A 14,917-nucleotide genomic window follows, 5' to 3' on the forward strand; every position below is an offset into this window, starting at 1 on the left:
TCTAGCACAGGGAACTATATTCAATATCTTGTAATAACCTATAATGGAAAAGAATCTGAAAAAAATATATATATATATTGATATATAACTGAATCACTTTGCTGTACAGCCAAAACTACCACAATATTACAAATAACTATACTTTGATAAAAAAATAAATTTAAAAAAGATAATATTTCAAGACCAAATGCAATCTCAACATTAATGTGACAGATCATATTGAAAATGAACACATAATGAATAAATCTTACTAATAGTTTCATAATAAGAAGAAATTACGAGTCCAAGTTGTGAGGAAGGAAGTTTGCTTTTCTCCACTGAGCTGAAAACTTGGAAGTGCTCCTGAGAAAGGTCAGGAGGTGTTGGCATGTGCATCTCTTCTGTCCCAAGGCAAAACTCCACCTTTCTGGTAGTGAATTTTAAATTGTTCGTTCCTCCTTTGTCTCCTAAATTCATGAAAAAAATTTAAAAGAAACTTAAAAATGGAGAAAGAAGGGAAGTTGATGAGGAGGAAAAAAGTAGAAGTGGAAAAGGAGAAGGAAGGAAGGGTTTTGTACAGAGCTGAGACTCATTTGCAGCTCGAAGGACACTATTTCCTTAAACTTCGTATCTTGAATCATTTCTGAAGAGCCCAGGTGTGTGATGTGCTCTACACTCGTGTTACCTCATAAGGAACAGCACAGAGGGGCAGTTTGCTGGAAAGTAAATGTTGAGATAATGCTTTGCTCCTCATGGGGACTGGCAGAAGTTGCACAGGTTTTGAGTTTGCCTTTTTTAAAAGAGTTTCCAACAGTAAGATGTTAGTTTGCCTCTGGGGCAGAGACCTCTGGGATAGAAGCAGTGCAGAGGTACTTCTGACCTGAGGGGAGAAAAAAAATGGGAAAGAACCTGTCTCTGTATAAGATCAGAGAACACACAGGAAAAAAAAAAAAAAAAAGGAAAAATATTCTAGGGGAAGTAGTCAAAAACCTCAGAGACAGAGAAGCTAAAATGGATTTAGGTCTACAGCCCAAGGACTGGGGATAAACTGCTGAGAATATCTTAGTACCAGGTGAAATTTAGATTTAGGCAGCGTAAACCATTCTTAGGAATTGTATTTGCTTTTTTAATTCATGTCCTTAACCACTGTTAGTGTACATCATACTTGAAAGAAGTTTAAACATGATGTGGAGGGCCAATTTAATGTGATGTGTGTCTTTGGACAATACAACCAAAAACTGTGGGTACATATCATAGTAAGTGCCTTTTGCGGGGAGAAGGGGCAGCAACAAGAATGAATATATATTGATACATACATACATACAAACATATATACATACATAAATAAAACTTGTCAGTGGTTGTAAAAAAAAAAATTGGTCAAATTTCTAATAGATCAGTTCAGAGACTATTAGCATCTTAGTTAGATGCTAAATTTAAATCTATTATTAATAACTTTAAAATACAATTATTTTAAGTTTATTCATTTAAATTTATTCTTTAAGTTTATTCTTATTATTCTGATAAATGTGAACAGTAAGTATTATAAACACAAATTAGGGTTTTAACAAATTTTAAATTACCTAAATGTAGATAATTTGAGATTTTTCTCGGCCTGAATTTGAGTATCTTCTTTCTCTCTGAGGTTACCACTTAACCACTTGAAGTCCTGCTTTGACTGAGTTTACAAATCAATAGATTTTGAGAAGGAAGAAAACAAGTGTAATGTAACCAAGAACAGTGAATATCTTTTTTTTAAGCTAAAAGAAATCTCTAAGATCAAAATCTGTGGTATTAATAAGAAATCTTACGAGATGTGTATATTAAAATGCATCCCTTTCTTAGACATTGATAAAGTAGTGTTTTGGTAAAAGACTGTAGTTAATTCGATATGAAACAATTCATCTACTTATAAAAATAAAACAAGACTAGAGCACTGCTTCTGTATTTACTCCGCTTAGGGATTACGCTCGTTTCACAGAAGGCAGAGAAGCAGATGAGTGAGGCAGTGCTTTGGTTGGAATAAAGTGTGAGAAACAGAGATGTAATCCACTAGACAAGAAGAAGAAAGTGAAAGGCAGCAGGGAGTGGGCATGGAAGTGGGGGAAGGAGGGACCTATGGCAGAACACAGTACACCCACGGGGTGGTACCCTGGGTAAATAAAGAGGAAGGGATGCAGAGCAAGTACAGTCAGCCCTCCATTTCTGGGGATGCAGAACCATAGATACGGGGGGCGGGGGAGGGGAGCTGACTGTAAGAGACGTGTACATCCACGGATTTTGGTATCCAAGGGGGTCCTAGAACCAATTCCCCGCAGATGCCCAGGAACAACTGTATTTTACCTTGTGTCTGGGCAAGAAATAACGAAAGCAACTTTCTGCTGTGTCGGATTGATCTGTTGCGATATTTGGATTTTTCCAAGGTCTCTCTAAAACATCTCAAAGTGTCTGTCACGTCCACGGGCACACAGAGGAGCTCTTCGGCTTTGCTGTATTCTGAAAGGAAAGGGAAGAGTCACGTGAGGGATGAAATGTCGCAGCAAGCCAACAAGCAGCAAAAGACTTTCTAATTCAGAGAATTTCTTGGGCCCAAACGAAAGCTGCTAAATTCAAAGCCCCCAGGTCTGCAGCAGTTGTTTCAACGTTCAGATCAAAATTTTTTTTTTGGTATATTTGACAGTTTTTTTAAAAAAGAAAAAAACTTAGAAAACTTTTGATTTGTATGAAATGCAAATAACTTTAGATCTTGCCAATTTTCCTAATAAAGTCTCCTACTTTTTCTTTTGCTGATCATAAAAGATGAAATAATCTACTCCTTTTCAGCAGCCTCTTCAAAGCCAAGGTGCCTTGGGAAGGAGACGAAAGGAGGAAACAAAGAAGCTTGGAGATGGGCAACTGCTCCCTTGAGAGAAGGAAAAGACAGCTTTCTAATACTGGAGGATGCAGAGGAAAGGAAGATGAAGCCATAAACGGGTATGGAACTACAAAGCAGTCCTGAAAAGTGGCCAGAAGGGCAGATGTTGGCAGAGAGCTGCTGTGAGGTCCCTGGAGAGGAAGTGACAGTCCCATAAATTAGGCTGCAGACCGGCTGCATACACCATGAAGCAGGCACACGGGAAAGAAGAAACACAGGCTTCAGATGAATAACAAATAAATTTACCCCTTCAACAAGCTGAGCAGGTCGAACATCTCCTGTAAAATCTGAGGTCTTGAGAGTGCAGCAACTTGCTAGGGAACAGGGCTATAAGAGGTTAAGGGGCGTGACCTCTGCCCTCAAGAAATTTACCGTTTAGCTGAAGCAAAGAGGCATTCTAACACTGGAGTATGAAAATCACCTTGACAGAAAGTATCTGGTTACATGTGAAAATGAGGGAAAGATAGAAGAGATAGATCAGTGTAGGCAGGAAAGGATGAGCAAGAAAGACTTCATGGGAGAGAAGCTATGCCAGCTGTGTCTTAGAGGATAGGGAAGGTTAGATCAGGAAGAAAGAGGCAAGGGGTTTCAGACAGCTAGAATAAGAATAGCTGAAGTTGATTAAGTGTTTATACTATGCCAGTGACTATTCTAAATAATTACTGTGATAGTCTCACTGAATCCTAGCAACACCCATAAGAGGGATGTACTATTATATCCTCATTTTACAGATGAGGAAAATCAGGTGTAGAGAAGTCTAGCAGCATCCCTTGGGTCACAGAACTAGTTTGTGCAAGGAGAGGGTGGGAGCAGGATTAAGGGTGGCGATTCAGGGCACAATGAGATGACATGGCCAGTCCTTTTGAACTGAGAAGGGTTTCCAGAGGCCTGAAGCCCTCGCTGAGTAAGCGGCCTTCATCCTCTTTAATGGGCAGTCAAGAAACGGTTTTGAGTAGGACCCCAGCAGAAAGACGTAAGTGTTTCAGGAAGAGTTAGCCCACCGCTGTATGCACAGCAGCCTGCAATGGAAAGAGGGTGGTGACTGGGAGGTTGTGAAGTTATAACACAGACATTGTATGATGTGAACTTGACTGAGGTGGTAGCAGTGGAAACAAGGGAGGGACACAGGGAACATTCTAATGTTAGAAGCGACAGGAGAGTGGTTAATTGGCTATGTGGCAAAGAAAAGAAAGAGAGTGGGAATTACCTCTTCCCCATCTTTCAGGGCCAATGACCTTGCTTCCTACCTCAATGGGAATAAATGGGAGAAATCCAAAGGGATTTCCTGCAATCCCCTACCATCAGACCCACCCAGCCCCCAGCACCTGTGTCCATCTACACTGCCAGGGCATCACTCCAGCAATTCTCTCCCCTCCAAATCATCAGTTTTTCCCTCTGCTGAATCATTCTCAACAACATTTTCCTTTTTTCTCCTATCTTAAAAAAAAAAAAAAAATCAAAAAAATTTCATGTTCATTGCAGCATTATTTACAATAACCAAGACAGAAATAACTTAAGTGTCCATCAACAGATGAATGGACAGAGAAAATGTGGTATATACCCAATGGAATATTACTCAGCCATAAAAAAGAAGGAAATCCTGCCATTTGTGACAACATAGATGGGCCTTGAGGGCATGATGCTAAGCGAAATAAATTCAGACAGAGAAAGACAAACACTGTATGATCTCACTTATATATGGAATCTAAAAAAAACCAAACTCATAGAAACAGAGAAGAGATTGGTGGTTGCCATAGGCAGGGGGTGGGGTGATGGGCAAAATAGGTGAAGGGGGCCCAGAGGTACAAATGTCAATTACAAGATAAATAAGTTCTAAAGCTGTAATGTATAGCATGGTAACTATATCTAAATTTCTAAAACAGAAAAAAAATTATTTTGAAAAAATAAAAAACCTTTCTCTCGACCCTACTTGCCCCTCAAGACACCATCCTATTTCTCTGTTCCATTTTACAACAAAACTCAAAAAGTTCTATTTTCACTGTTCTCCATTCTCTCTTGAACCTGCTTAGATCAGACTTTCCCCCATCATTTCACCCCAAGGATCTTCACGTGGCTACATCTAATGTTCAATTTTTAGACTTTATCCCTCATAAATTTTCAACAGCATTTGACCCAGTTGCTAATTCCCTCCTCCTTGAAATACTTTCTTCCCTTGGCTTAAAGCTCCTTTTCCAACCTTACTGACACTCCTTCTTAATCCTCTTTGCTAATTCATCCTCATCTACCCAACCTCTTAATACTGGAAAAGCCCAGGGCTCAATCCTTAGAATGCCTCTCTTTTCTTAACTAACATTTGAGGCAGGCTGGGACCTAGGACCCTTTGCTGCAGTGCTTGCACCTGGACAAGCGTCTGCTCAAGCAACAAAACACAAAGAAACTATAAGGGACTAAAAATAACTGCGTGCATGCACAGTTGGGGCAAATCATGAACAATAAGATATACAAACTGTCACTTCTGAGGTGCCGGGAGCAAAAGCAGGGTACTGGGCATGATCCCTGCACACAGAACCACCAAGGGCGGGGGGAGACCACCCTAAGGGCCCCTCCAGCCTTACCCACTGATCTGCCCTCACACCCCGTTTAAGGAACCAGCCCCCCTGCCAGTCGGGGAGCGAGCAAGGGAACCTGTTAATTCTTCTTGCTCCCCCGTGCTGTAGCACGAGTCCCAGTAAAGCCTTGCCTGAATTTCTCATCCTGCCTCTTATCAACTTCTACTGATTAAAGAGGCCAAGAAGCCAGGTTGGTAGCACATTCACCCCCTTGATGACCTCATCTAGTCTCATGGGTCTAAGTATCCACATGCTGCTGGCTCCCAAATTTCCATCTCTGGCCCCCACTCTCCTGAAGTCCTGAGACTCATCTATCCAATGGTCTCCTCCGCTGTGCGTTTAATAGACATCTCGCACTTAACAGGTTCCCAACTGATTTCTGAATCTTTCCTCCCTAAAAGCTACTCCTCCCATAGACTTTCCCCACCTTATTAAGGGATGGTTCTATTTTTCCAGTCGCTCAGGCCAAAAGCTGAAATCGTCCTTGACTCTTCATGCCATCTCATGCCCCAAGTCAAATTCACAACAAATTCTGGAGGCTCCCTCTTCAGAAAACATCCAGAGTGCCACCATCGCTCACCAGCTCCACTCTCCACTCCCACTTCCACTGTTTTCCAAAGACCTATTATCTTCTTTTGAATTACTGCCATCGCCGCCCCCAACCAGTCTCCCTGTTTCCACGCTTGCCACTCTCAACATAGCAACCAGAGGATGCCTTTTAAAATGTAAGTTCTCTCAGGACTTCCCTGGTGGCGCAGTGGTTTAGAATCCGCCTGCCAATGCAGGGGACGTGGGTTCGATCCCTGGTCCAGGAAGATCCCACACGCTGCAGAGCAACTAAGCCCATGCATCACAACTACCAAGCCTGTGCACCTAGAGCCCGTGCTCCACAACAGGAGAAGCCAACGCGATGGGAAGCCCACGCACCACAATGAAGAGTAGCCCCCACTCACCACAACTAGAAAAAGCCTGTGCACAGTAACGAAGACCCAATGCAGGCAAAAATAAATACATGAATAAATAATTTAAAAGAAAATAAAATGTAAGTTATTTCATGTCACGTCCCTGTCCAAGACCCTCCACTGGCTCCCTTATCACCTAGAGCAAACACCAACGCCCTTGGAGTGACCTCTAAGGCCCAACATGAACAAGCTCCCCATCTCCTCACTATTCTCCCCCTCACTCCCTCCCACACCAGGCATGTTTCCACCTGAGGGTCTTGGCAACAGTGGTTCACTTTGATCTAGAACATTCTTCCCTCAGATATCTCCATGTCTTGATTCCTCAGCTCCTTAAGCTTATGGCTTAACCATTAGCTTCTCAGTGAGGCCTCCTTTGATCACTCTCTTTAAAATTGTGGCACCCATTATCTCCTGACGTACTATGTGTTTTACCTGTTTATTGATTGTCTCTGGCCACTAGAATGCAAGTTCCATGAGGGCAGGAATTTTTGCCCATTTTGTCCACTGAATTCACCCCTGGCCTATAACATACCTGTTACGTGGTATGTGCTCGATAAATATTTGTTACATGAATGAATGACAACAGTTTTCAAAGCTAAATGGCTGGGATAAACTTTATTAATAACCACTTCCATAGGCATTAATCGCAATCAATCCTCACAGCACCTTACAACTAGCAGAGATAGATATCACTTATACTTTACAAAGGAGGAAAGGTGAATTTGAGGGACATTCCCTTGTTTTAAACCCTTAACAAGAGATAAGAGAGAAAATCAGGGTTCAAGTCTGAAGCCTTTCCCAACTAGTTTTCCAAAGGGTATCAGATTTGGGGAACAGGAAGTGACACCAATTTGAGGCCTGCTAACGTGGGCACAGAGACACTTTGAGAATAAGACAGGAATAAGCCTGGGGTCCTTGTAAGCCCAGGGAGATCCTGATGGAATTCACAACACAGGGTCACATTCAAATGGCCACAGAGATAAATCTTTCATTACCACCCTCACGTCTAGAAACGCTGGAGGCTCTAGTCAAACCAGGAACATGGCCACATGGAGACGAGCATCTGTTCCCCCAGCAAGTTCACTCTTGACACACTTCCCTGTCACACATTTAAGAGGATCAAATACGTAGGCCACAGTAGCTCTTTATTAACTCCCCAGTAATCTCACCCTTCTCCTGCGAACTTCGCTCTTCTGTCCCCTCCATCCTGTCTCCACTATCTCCCCTCCTCTAAGCATGCACAGTCCTCACCATCCCCGACAAGCCATGCCCCTACCCCTCCCACCCCAACCCTTATGCACAACACCCTGAAGATTATAGGTTTCTGCTCTGGTTCTCCGTTCTCTTGCCAGAATTCATGAGCTTGGCTTTCATTTTTTTCCTCCATAGAGAGTGAGATTAGGGAAAGAAGTTCAGCAAAGCAAAGGAAAAGGAGGAAGCTGGAAGCCCTCACATATTAATATTTTGAGACAGTTACTTTCTCCAGGCCTTCATTTTAATTATCTATTAAAACTGGGATGGCAATATTTACCTCCAAGGGTTACTGTTTTAACCTGTGTGTGAAGTGTCCAGCGTAGCGCCGGTCATGGAGGAAGCATTCAACAGACAGATGCTCACATTATGACCGTCAGTCATATATTTAAAAAATATCCATCGAGCACGTACCATTACTAGATACCATGCTAGGCACTGAGGAGGTACAAGTGAACAAAACAGACACACTCCCTGCTCTCCCAGAGCTTACATTCTAGAATAAAATTCACGAAGGCATGCCAGTGATTGGGGGTGATAAGAGGGATGAGAGGAAGAGTAGATGTCTGCCATCTTTAAAATATGAGGTCTGAATAAAATCATCCTGCTACTTTTTATCAACTATCTGCTTATAAATCATTCCTCTTTGTTTTTTTCCTTAACTATCTTTCACTTTTTTTTTCTTCTTTCAAGCCTAGCATATCTTTTCCTTATAGTCTAATTAGGGCTCTGTTGGTGTTTTGGTGGCTGCCTACAAGAGATCAATGATGCAAAGGAATAAGGAAATATTAGCTTTGCAGGCCTCGTCCTGCCATCTTTGTCTCAAGGGGTTCCTCTCTGAAAACTTCCATGGATAATTCAAGAAGCTATTTTAAAGGCACTAACAGCCTCAACGGTTTGGAATAGGTAAGAATAAGAAGGAGGAGGAGAAAAAAGACTCGATTTACTACATCTCTCATTGTACCAGTGTAGATATTAAAACTGAAATGTCAATGACTCCAGAGAGATGCGTTCACCAAGGAAGGATCAGGGAGTGATACACAATTTGGGCTGCTTTCTACACACTTGGTCACATCAATGCAAATGCCCAGAGGTACTAAAAAAACATGCCAGCCAAAGGGTTCAAAATTCCAACACACCTGATGACTGAATTGCCCTATTAGAGAACTTAAATACCAATAAGGTCAAAACTCAAGAAAGAGATCCCAGACAGAATGCAAAAACAGCCACAATAAAAGGCACATCCATAGAGTTATCTCCCCTATGAAGCTTCACAAGCAGGCAAGTTACTCATCCACACAAAAAATCATCTGTAAGGTACCGAGCACTGGGGCATTACAATACCTGCTCTGAAGAATTAAATGCATCAAGCACTACCACCAAATGCTGTTATGCCAAAAGGGAATCTATGAGGTTCTAAAGCAGTGACCTGGTGTGGAAACCATCAGAAGTATACTTGGTCTTTTTAAAAATTCTTTTAAGAATTGCAGACATGTCGTGGTGATATACATAAGACCCATCATGCTTATAAACATGTTAATGATCTGAATTCAGTATACTGAAAAAGAATTCAGCATCCTAAAAATTTGCCTAATAAACCCAAAAGTCCAGGCCAGATTATGCTCCTAGTCACAGAGGTCCTACAGTTTTATAAGGAGCTGTTAAGGTGGACGCCAAGATTTTAATGATACTTGCTCAATGTAAAACCTGTAGTTACTGTGCAGGATCATCTAAAAATTGTGAAACTATCATAACAAGTCACAATAAAGTATCTGTCTCCCCATAACTACTGAGACATACCAATTTTTTCTTGAGTGCTATAAGTTTAGAAGAGAGTCTAACCTGCAAGGGGACAAATGATGAACAGACCTGATAGCTTAGTGGAGCCCTTATGGGTTAAACAATCAGACGGACCAGGGTTTGAATCATGGTTCCAGTACTCACTAGTAAGACTAAATTTTCTCATCTGTAATAATAAGCATAATAATATCTACCTCCTAAGATGGTTACAATTAAAGAAGGTAATAGCTATAAAGTACTTGGCTCAATCAATTATTACTGCCATTACAATAATTTTTAGATTTTATCTATTTGAATATTCCTGCTCTGTTCATTGCTCAAACTGGCTATACCCCCACCACCACCGAGAACCATTCCAAAGGACCACTGTAGCCTGATTCCCCCCGCCTTCCTTTCTGTCCCACCACCTGCCACCTTGCCTTTCCAAACGAACTTAACAATAGGCAGGCAAAGTGCTTTTCTGACATGTTGTGGCCATCATCAGTAAGCACCTGCTGGTCACACAGGTCTAGAGTTTTGCTACGTATGCTTCTCCTAGCCCTGAGATGCTAGTCATCGTTTTGAGAACAAGCATTTTCGACACATATTCTCACATTTGTTGCCAGCTCTTTTTAGGATGGAGGGGATAGTATAAAGCACATTCTGAGTTATGGATCCCAAATTGGGGAATCTCCAGAGGTTTGATGGACAAAATGAAGAAAAGGAGAACACACCCAGGAAGAATCATGCTCTTTGATTGGAACTAGTCACAGGTGATTGACCACAGGAAGATGGTCCTCCCATTGTTCACTGAATATGAGAAGACAATTTATCAGTAAATTGTCATGAACAGTAAAATATCATGAACAGTAAAACCTACAAGTTCATGGTCACCAACCTTACTCAACTAGACCCTCTACACTGCTCTGCAGCCCTTCTATCCTCCCTTTTCCTATTTTTCTCAGTGGCCGGTCAACCCTCTCACATCCCTCCTGAAATCTCCTACCCTATCACCCTTGGCTGTGCTCTCAACCCCCTGCTTCATTAAAAAAATCTCCAGTACCCAGTAAGGATGCCTTCAACTCCTACCATTACCATCTACAAATTTGCCTGATTTGGGCCTGTTCTCTCCTTCCTTTCTGCCCTAGCAGCAGGGGTGTCCCCCCTCTCCTGTCTAAGACTAAGTCCCCTATGTTCCATTCTCTTCCTTGTTTATCCTCAAGCTCCTTTCCCTATCAAATATCTTTTTCTCCTGTCTCTGAGCTCTCCCCCTCTCCTGGCTCTTTTCATTTAATATAGAAATATGCTCCTTCTTTTCTACTAAAAACAGACACACAAACAAAACAAAACCCTCCTGAGCTGTCCTGAGCTCTACTTTTCCTTCTGGCTGCTCCTGCCCCCCCTCTTCCTTGTCACTTCGAAGCTTCATGAAAGGCAACTCTCGTTTAATGACTCTGTGCAGGCACAGCTCACCATTACTGCACCCCCACTCAAGATAGTTCCACTCCCCTCCCCACCATTTCTTTGAAGTGACTCTTGTCAAAGTCACAAAGTCATTCATTTGACAAGTAGATATTGAGTTCCTACTATGTGTCAGGCACTGATGAAGGCATTTAGATTATATCAATGAATGAACCAATGATCCCTCACTTCATAGAGCTTACATTTTATCAGGGGAGACAGACTAGTGATCAATAAATGCAACAAAAACCTGAATTATACAGTGTGATAAGTGGTTATAAGTGCTCCAGGAAAAAAAGAATACATTTATTAGAGTAAGGGGAATTGGAAGGAAGCAGGCAGGGTGCAGTTTCAAACAGAACAGTCAGGGTAAGCACCATTGAAAACTGGAGATGTGCACGAAGATTTTAAAGAGGTGAGGGATTTATCAGACAGGCATCTAGATGGGGGTAGAGTACTTCAGGAAGGAGAAACAGCTAGAGCAAGACCCTAAGGCGAGGACAGAAAAAAGGCCAGTGACAATGAGCTCCCAAATACAACAGACAGTCTGTCCTTATCTTATGTGACCTCTCTCTGACCGCTGACTCACACTTTCTCTCGCCTTGGCCTGGTTTGTACCACTCTCATCTCCTGTACCTCCCACCTCTTGGGCCATGTCCCAATCTCTTTCAGATACTGCTCCTTCTCTGCTTGTTCCCATGACAGTCATTAGGGCTCTTCACATATTCTATCTCTTTATCCTTGGGGTACAGAGTACCATCACACTTCCCTCTCCTTTCAAAGTTAGATGTGGCCATGTGACTTTAGCCAATAAAATAGAAGTGACATGAGTCAACTTCAAGTATCAGCTTTAAGAGCCACCACCTGATTTATATATAAATCATGAATATAAAATCATAAAATATAAAAATATATATAAAATACATTCTTTTTCTTGCCTGGAAAATGGGGACAATAACAAACTTACCTCATCAGACAGTTGTTAAGCTAACGTTCGCAAAGCACTTAATACTCATGAAGCACTAATACTCATAAAGTGCCTGATGTCCAATGCATAATAATAATTTTTATTGGGATTGTTATAATAATGAAATAAGACAATCTACATAAAGCCCTTAGCACAAAGTGCATGGTATATGCACATGGTCTTGCTTCAAAGGCTGTGCTCTGAACCATTTACTGTATACCTCCAGGTTTAGCTGCCCTAGAGGATAACATTAGTGTTTTGCCTCCTGCCTCTAAAACAATCATGGAAGCCTGTGTCGAGACGGACATTCCATCAACCCATGATGATGAGCTGCTCAACCTCACTGAATACAGTAGCATGAGCAAAAAACAGACTTTCCCTTGTGCTAAGGCAATGACATTTGGGGATTGTTCGTGACTGCTACATAGCCCAGCCCATTCTGACTGGCACAGCTTCCAAAGTGAGGCCATCCTCAGGTCCATACTCCACAGAGCTCTCCCTGGGTGACCTCATACAAGCCCCTGATTTCAACCACTACCAATGTACTGGTGACTAAATTACAGATCTGCTGAGTGCCTCACTGGTACATCCAATCATATAATGGATCATTCTACTCAGCCATCATTCAGGTACCTTGAACTCAGTTATAGCAAAGAAATGTTTTCCTCTAAGCTTCCCCTCCCTTCAGTGTTTTTTGTTGTTGTTGCTGTTTTTGTTTTTGTTTATAGAATGAAGATATCACATCCATTTAGCCTCCCAAGCCAGAAACCAAGGCAACTTGAATTCCTCCCTTCCCCGTCCATCCGCCTCACCTAATGAGTGCATATCTGTCCAGCTCTCTGTTCTCACCATCTAAGTCCAGGCCCTCATCATGTCTGTAACACACAAGCTGGGAGCAGCTGCTCTCCTACCTCCACATGGTCTCCTTCCAACCTTTTCCCCATGCTGCTGCCGAAAGTTCAAGAACACAAATATGATCATTTCCTCTTCCTTTTTTACATCCTTCTCACCAGCTCCCCTCAGCTCTCCAGATAAAGCTGAATCTCTTTATCCTACCTTCTAAGACCCTTTATTATCCAACTCCTGCCAACCTTTCTAACCTCAGCTTTTGCCTTTTACTTTTACATTAACCCCACTAAATTACATGGAGTCTCTCAAAAGCGATGCTAGCCGTTAACTATTATTGTTTATAGCAGCAGCAGCAGTAGTCATAACAGTATAGACCTTACTACTCTACGCTATAATCTCTGGTTTATTTATCGGTCTCCTTCAAGGGGCTGTAAATCGGATAACAAATCTTTAGTCTCATTCATCTTTGTATTCTCAGGGCCTAGTACAGAACTTAACACATGGTAGATACTCAATAAATGTTCGCTGAATGACTGAACAGCTGCCTGACCTACTCAAGAAATGAATGAATGAATGAATACATACATACATACACACATACATACCAAAATCAACAGATAAATGAATGAAGGAATCCTAACACTTCAAAGGGAAGACTTGCATTTCTTTCCTATACCCAAAACATAGGAAAAGTGCAATTGAGAGAAGGCTTTATTTCCATTTTCATCTCATCCTATTGCCTCATTCCTACAAGCTGCACCACCAGAACATTCCAAAAGGGCTTACCAGCTAAAACCAAAGGAGTCATGATGTCCCCAGATCTTCTCTTGCACTCTTGTTAAAAGATCTACAACTAAACCTTGGTAACACCAATAGAAGTACAATCTATATTGATTATGGAAATGGAAGTTATTACGGGCATCAAGATGGAACAAAGAAAATAGCAAAAGGTCAATTTAAAGAGTTCCCAAGTGAGATTAAAAACAGGGAAAAATGTGCAAAACAGTCTTTTCCCATCTTTATTTTTTCCCATCAGTTTCCTTTCTCCCTCTTTTTATCTCCCTTCTTTAACTAACAGATTAAACTAATAAAAACATGTGTTTTATTTCCCTTAAGTGACATTTATAGCAACATAAGATGGTAAATATCAAATGGATTATTTTCAGTGAAATAAACCTGCAAAAGAAATTTTGCAAACACTTTAATTATGGAAGACTTGACATGCAGAACACAATAGCAAACCTTGTTTTGAAGAAAAGAGAAAGTTTCAAGCTAAAATTGGTTCCAACCTGAATAGATAAGATTTTTAAGGAAATCTTCCCCGTGTCCTATAGTTGTCACTTCATTGGTTAGAGGATTAATCTTGAGCTGCTTCCCAATGAAGTTTCGGCAGGTTATCTTAAAAAAGAAAGGAGAGAGCAAATATCACTTAGGTATTTATAGCCAAAAATTTGGCTTACTTGAAATGTTCATCATATTTTTCATTTGTAAAAAAAAAAGAGAGAGATATAAAAAGATGCTATAAATAAAAGCTCCAGAGTAGTATCCAATTATGAGAACTTTTGGGGAAAAAAGTGGCTACATAATTTTTCATATTTATTCTGTATAGCACAGCTGGAAAAGCATTAGGCAAATTATGCAGAGCAATTAGAATATGATTTTTCTGATATTCTATAAATTCACTAGTCTAAATATATCTTCCATTATGTAAGTTGAAACGTATTTAAAATAGAGGCTGCTTTTTCAATGGCAGATTTCCCCCCCTACTCAAAATTAACACAATTTAAATTTCCCTGGTGAAGTTTTCCAGAACTAACTTCCTCTGTAGTATTTGTTTAAACTATTTTTAACAGATACTTGAGTCCTAAAGTTGTAAAATATCTGAAAACAGGACATTTTTAGACATAAGGTAATTCTTTTAAAAGTCCACCATCCTCTTGTCTCCATTTGTCCACTCCCACCAGCATCCCCAGTGAACTAACCTAATGCTCAAAATACAACCACCCTTGAACCCCAGTCTGATGTAGATGTTGTTTCTTTATTGTCCCTTGTAGGTACTTCTACAATGAGATGTAAAGACAGTCTAAGAAAATGCAAATTCCTTCCCCCAGCCTAATAAGGCCCTACTTGACCTAGTCCTTCCCACCGCTCCAGCTTCATTTAAAAGTCTTTATTGAATACCTAT

General features: G+C 41.0%; 1 protein-coding gene across 1 annotated transcript in view; it reads right to left on the reverse strand.

The window, feature by feature from the left end:
• Positions 1–14,917, reverse strand: part of CFAP54 (cilia and flagella associated protein 54) — a gene marked incomplete at its 5' end in the record, with an annotated part of 297,105 nt that overhangs the window by 126,572 nt on the left and 155,616 nt on the right. The window contains 3 exon segments of the mRNA XM_079935999.1: positions 252–446; positions 2,323–2,475; positions 14,022–14,130. Of these exon segments, the coding sequence (XP_079792125.1) occupies positions 252–446; positions 2,323–2,475; positions 14,022–14,130 (457 nt within the window).

This window comes from Stenella coeruleoalba (assembly GCF_951394435.1).
Source record: "Stenella coeruleoalba genome assembly, chromosome: 11".
NCBI classification, from domain to species: domain Eukaryota; kingdom Metazoa; phylum Chordata; class Mammalia; order Artiodactyla; family Delphinidae; genus Stenella; species Stenella coeruleoalba.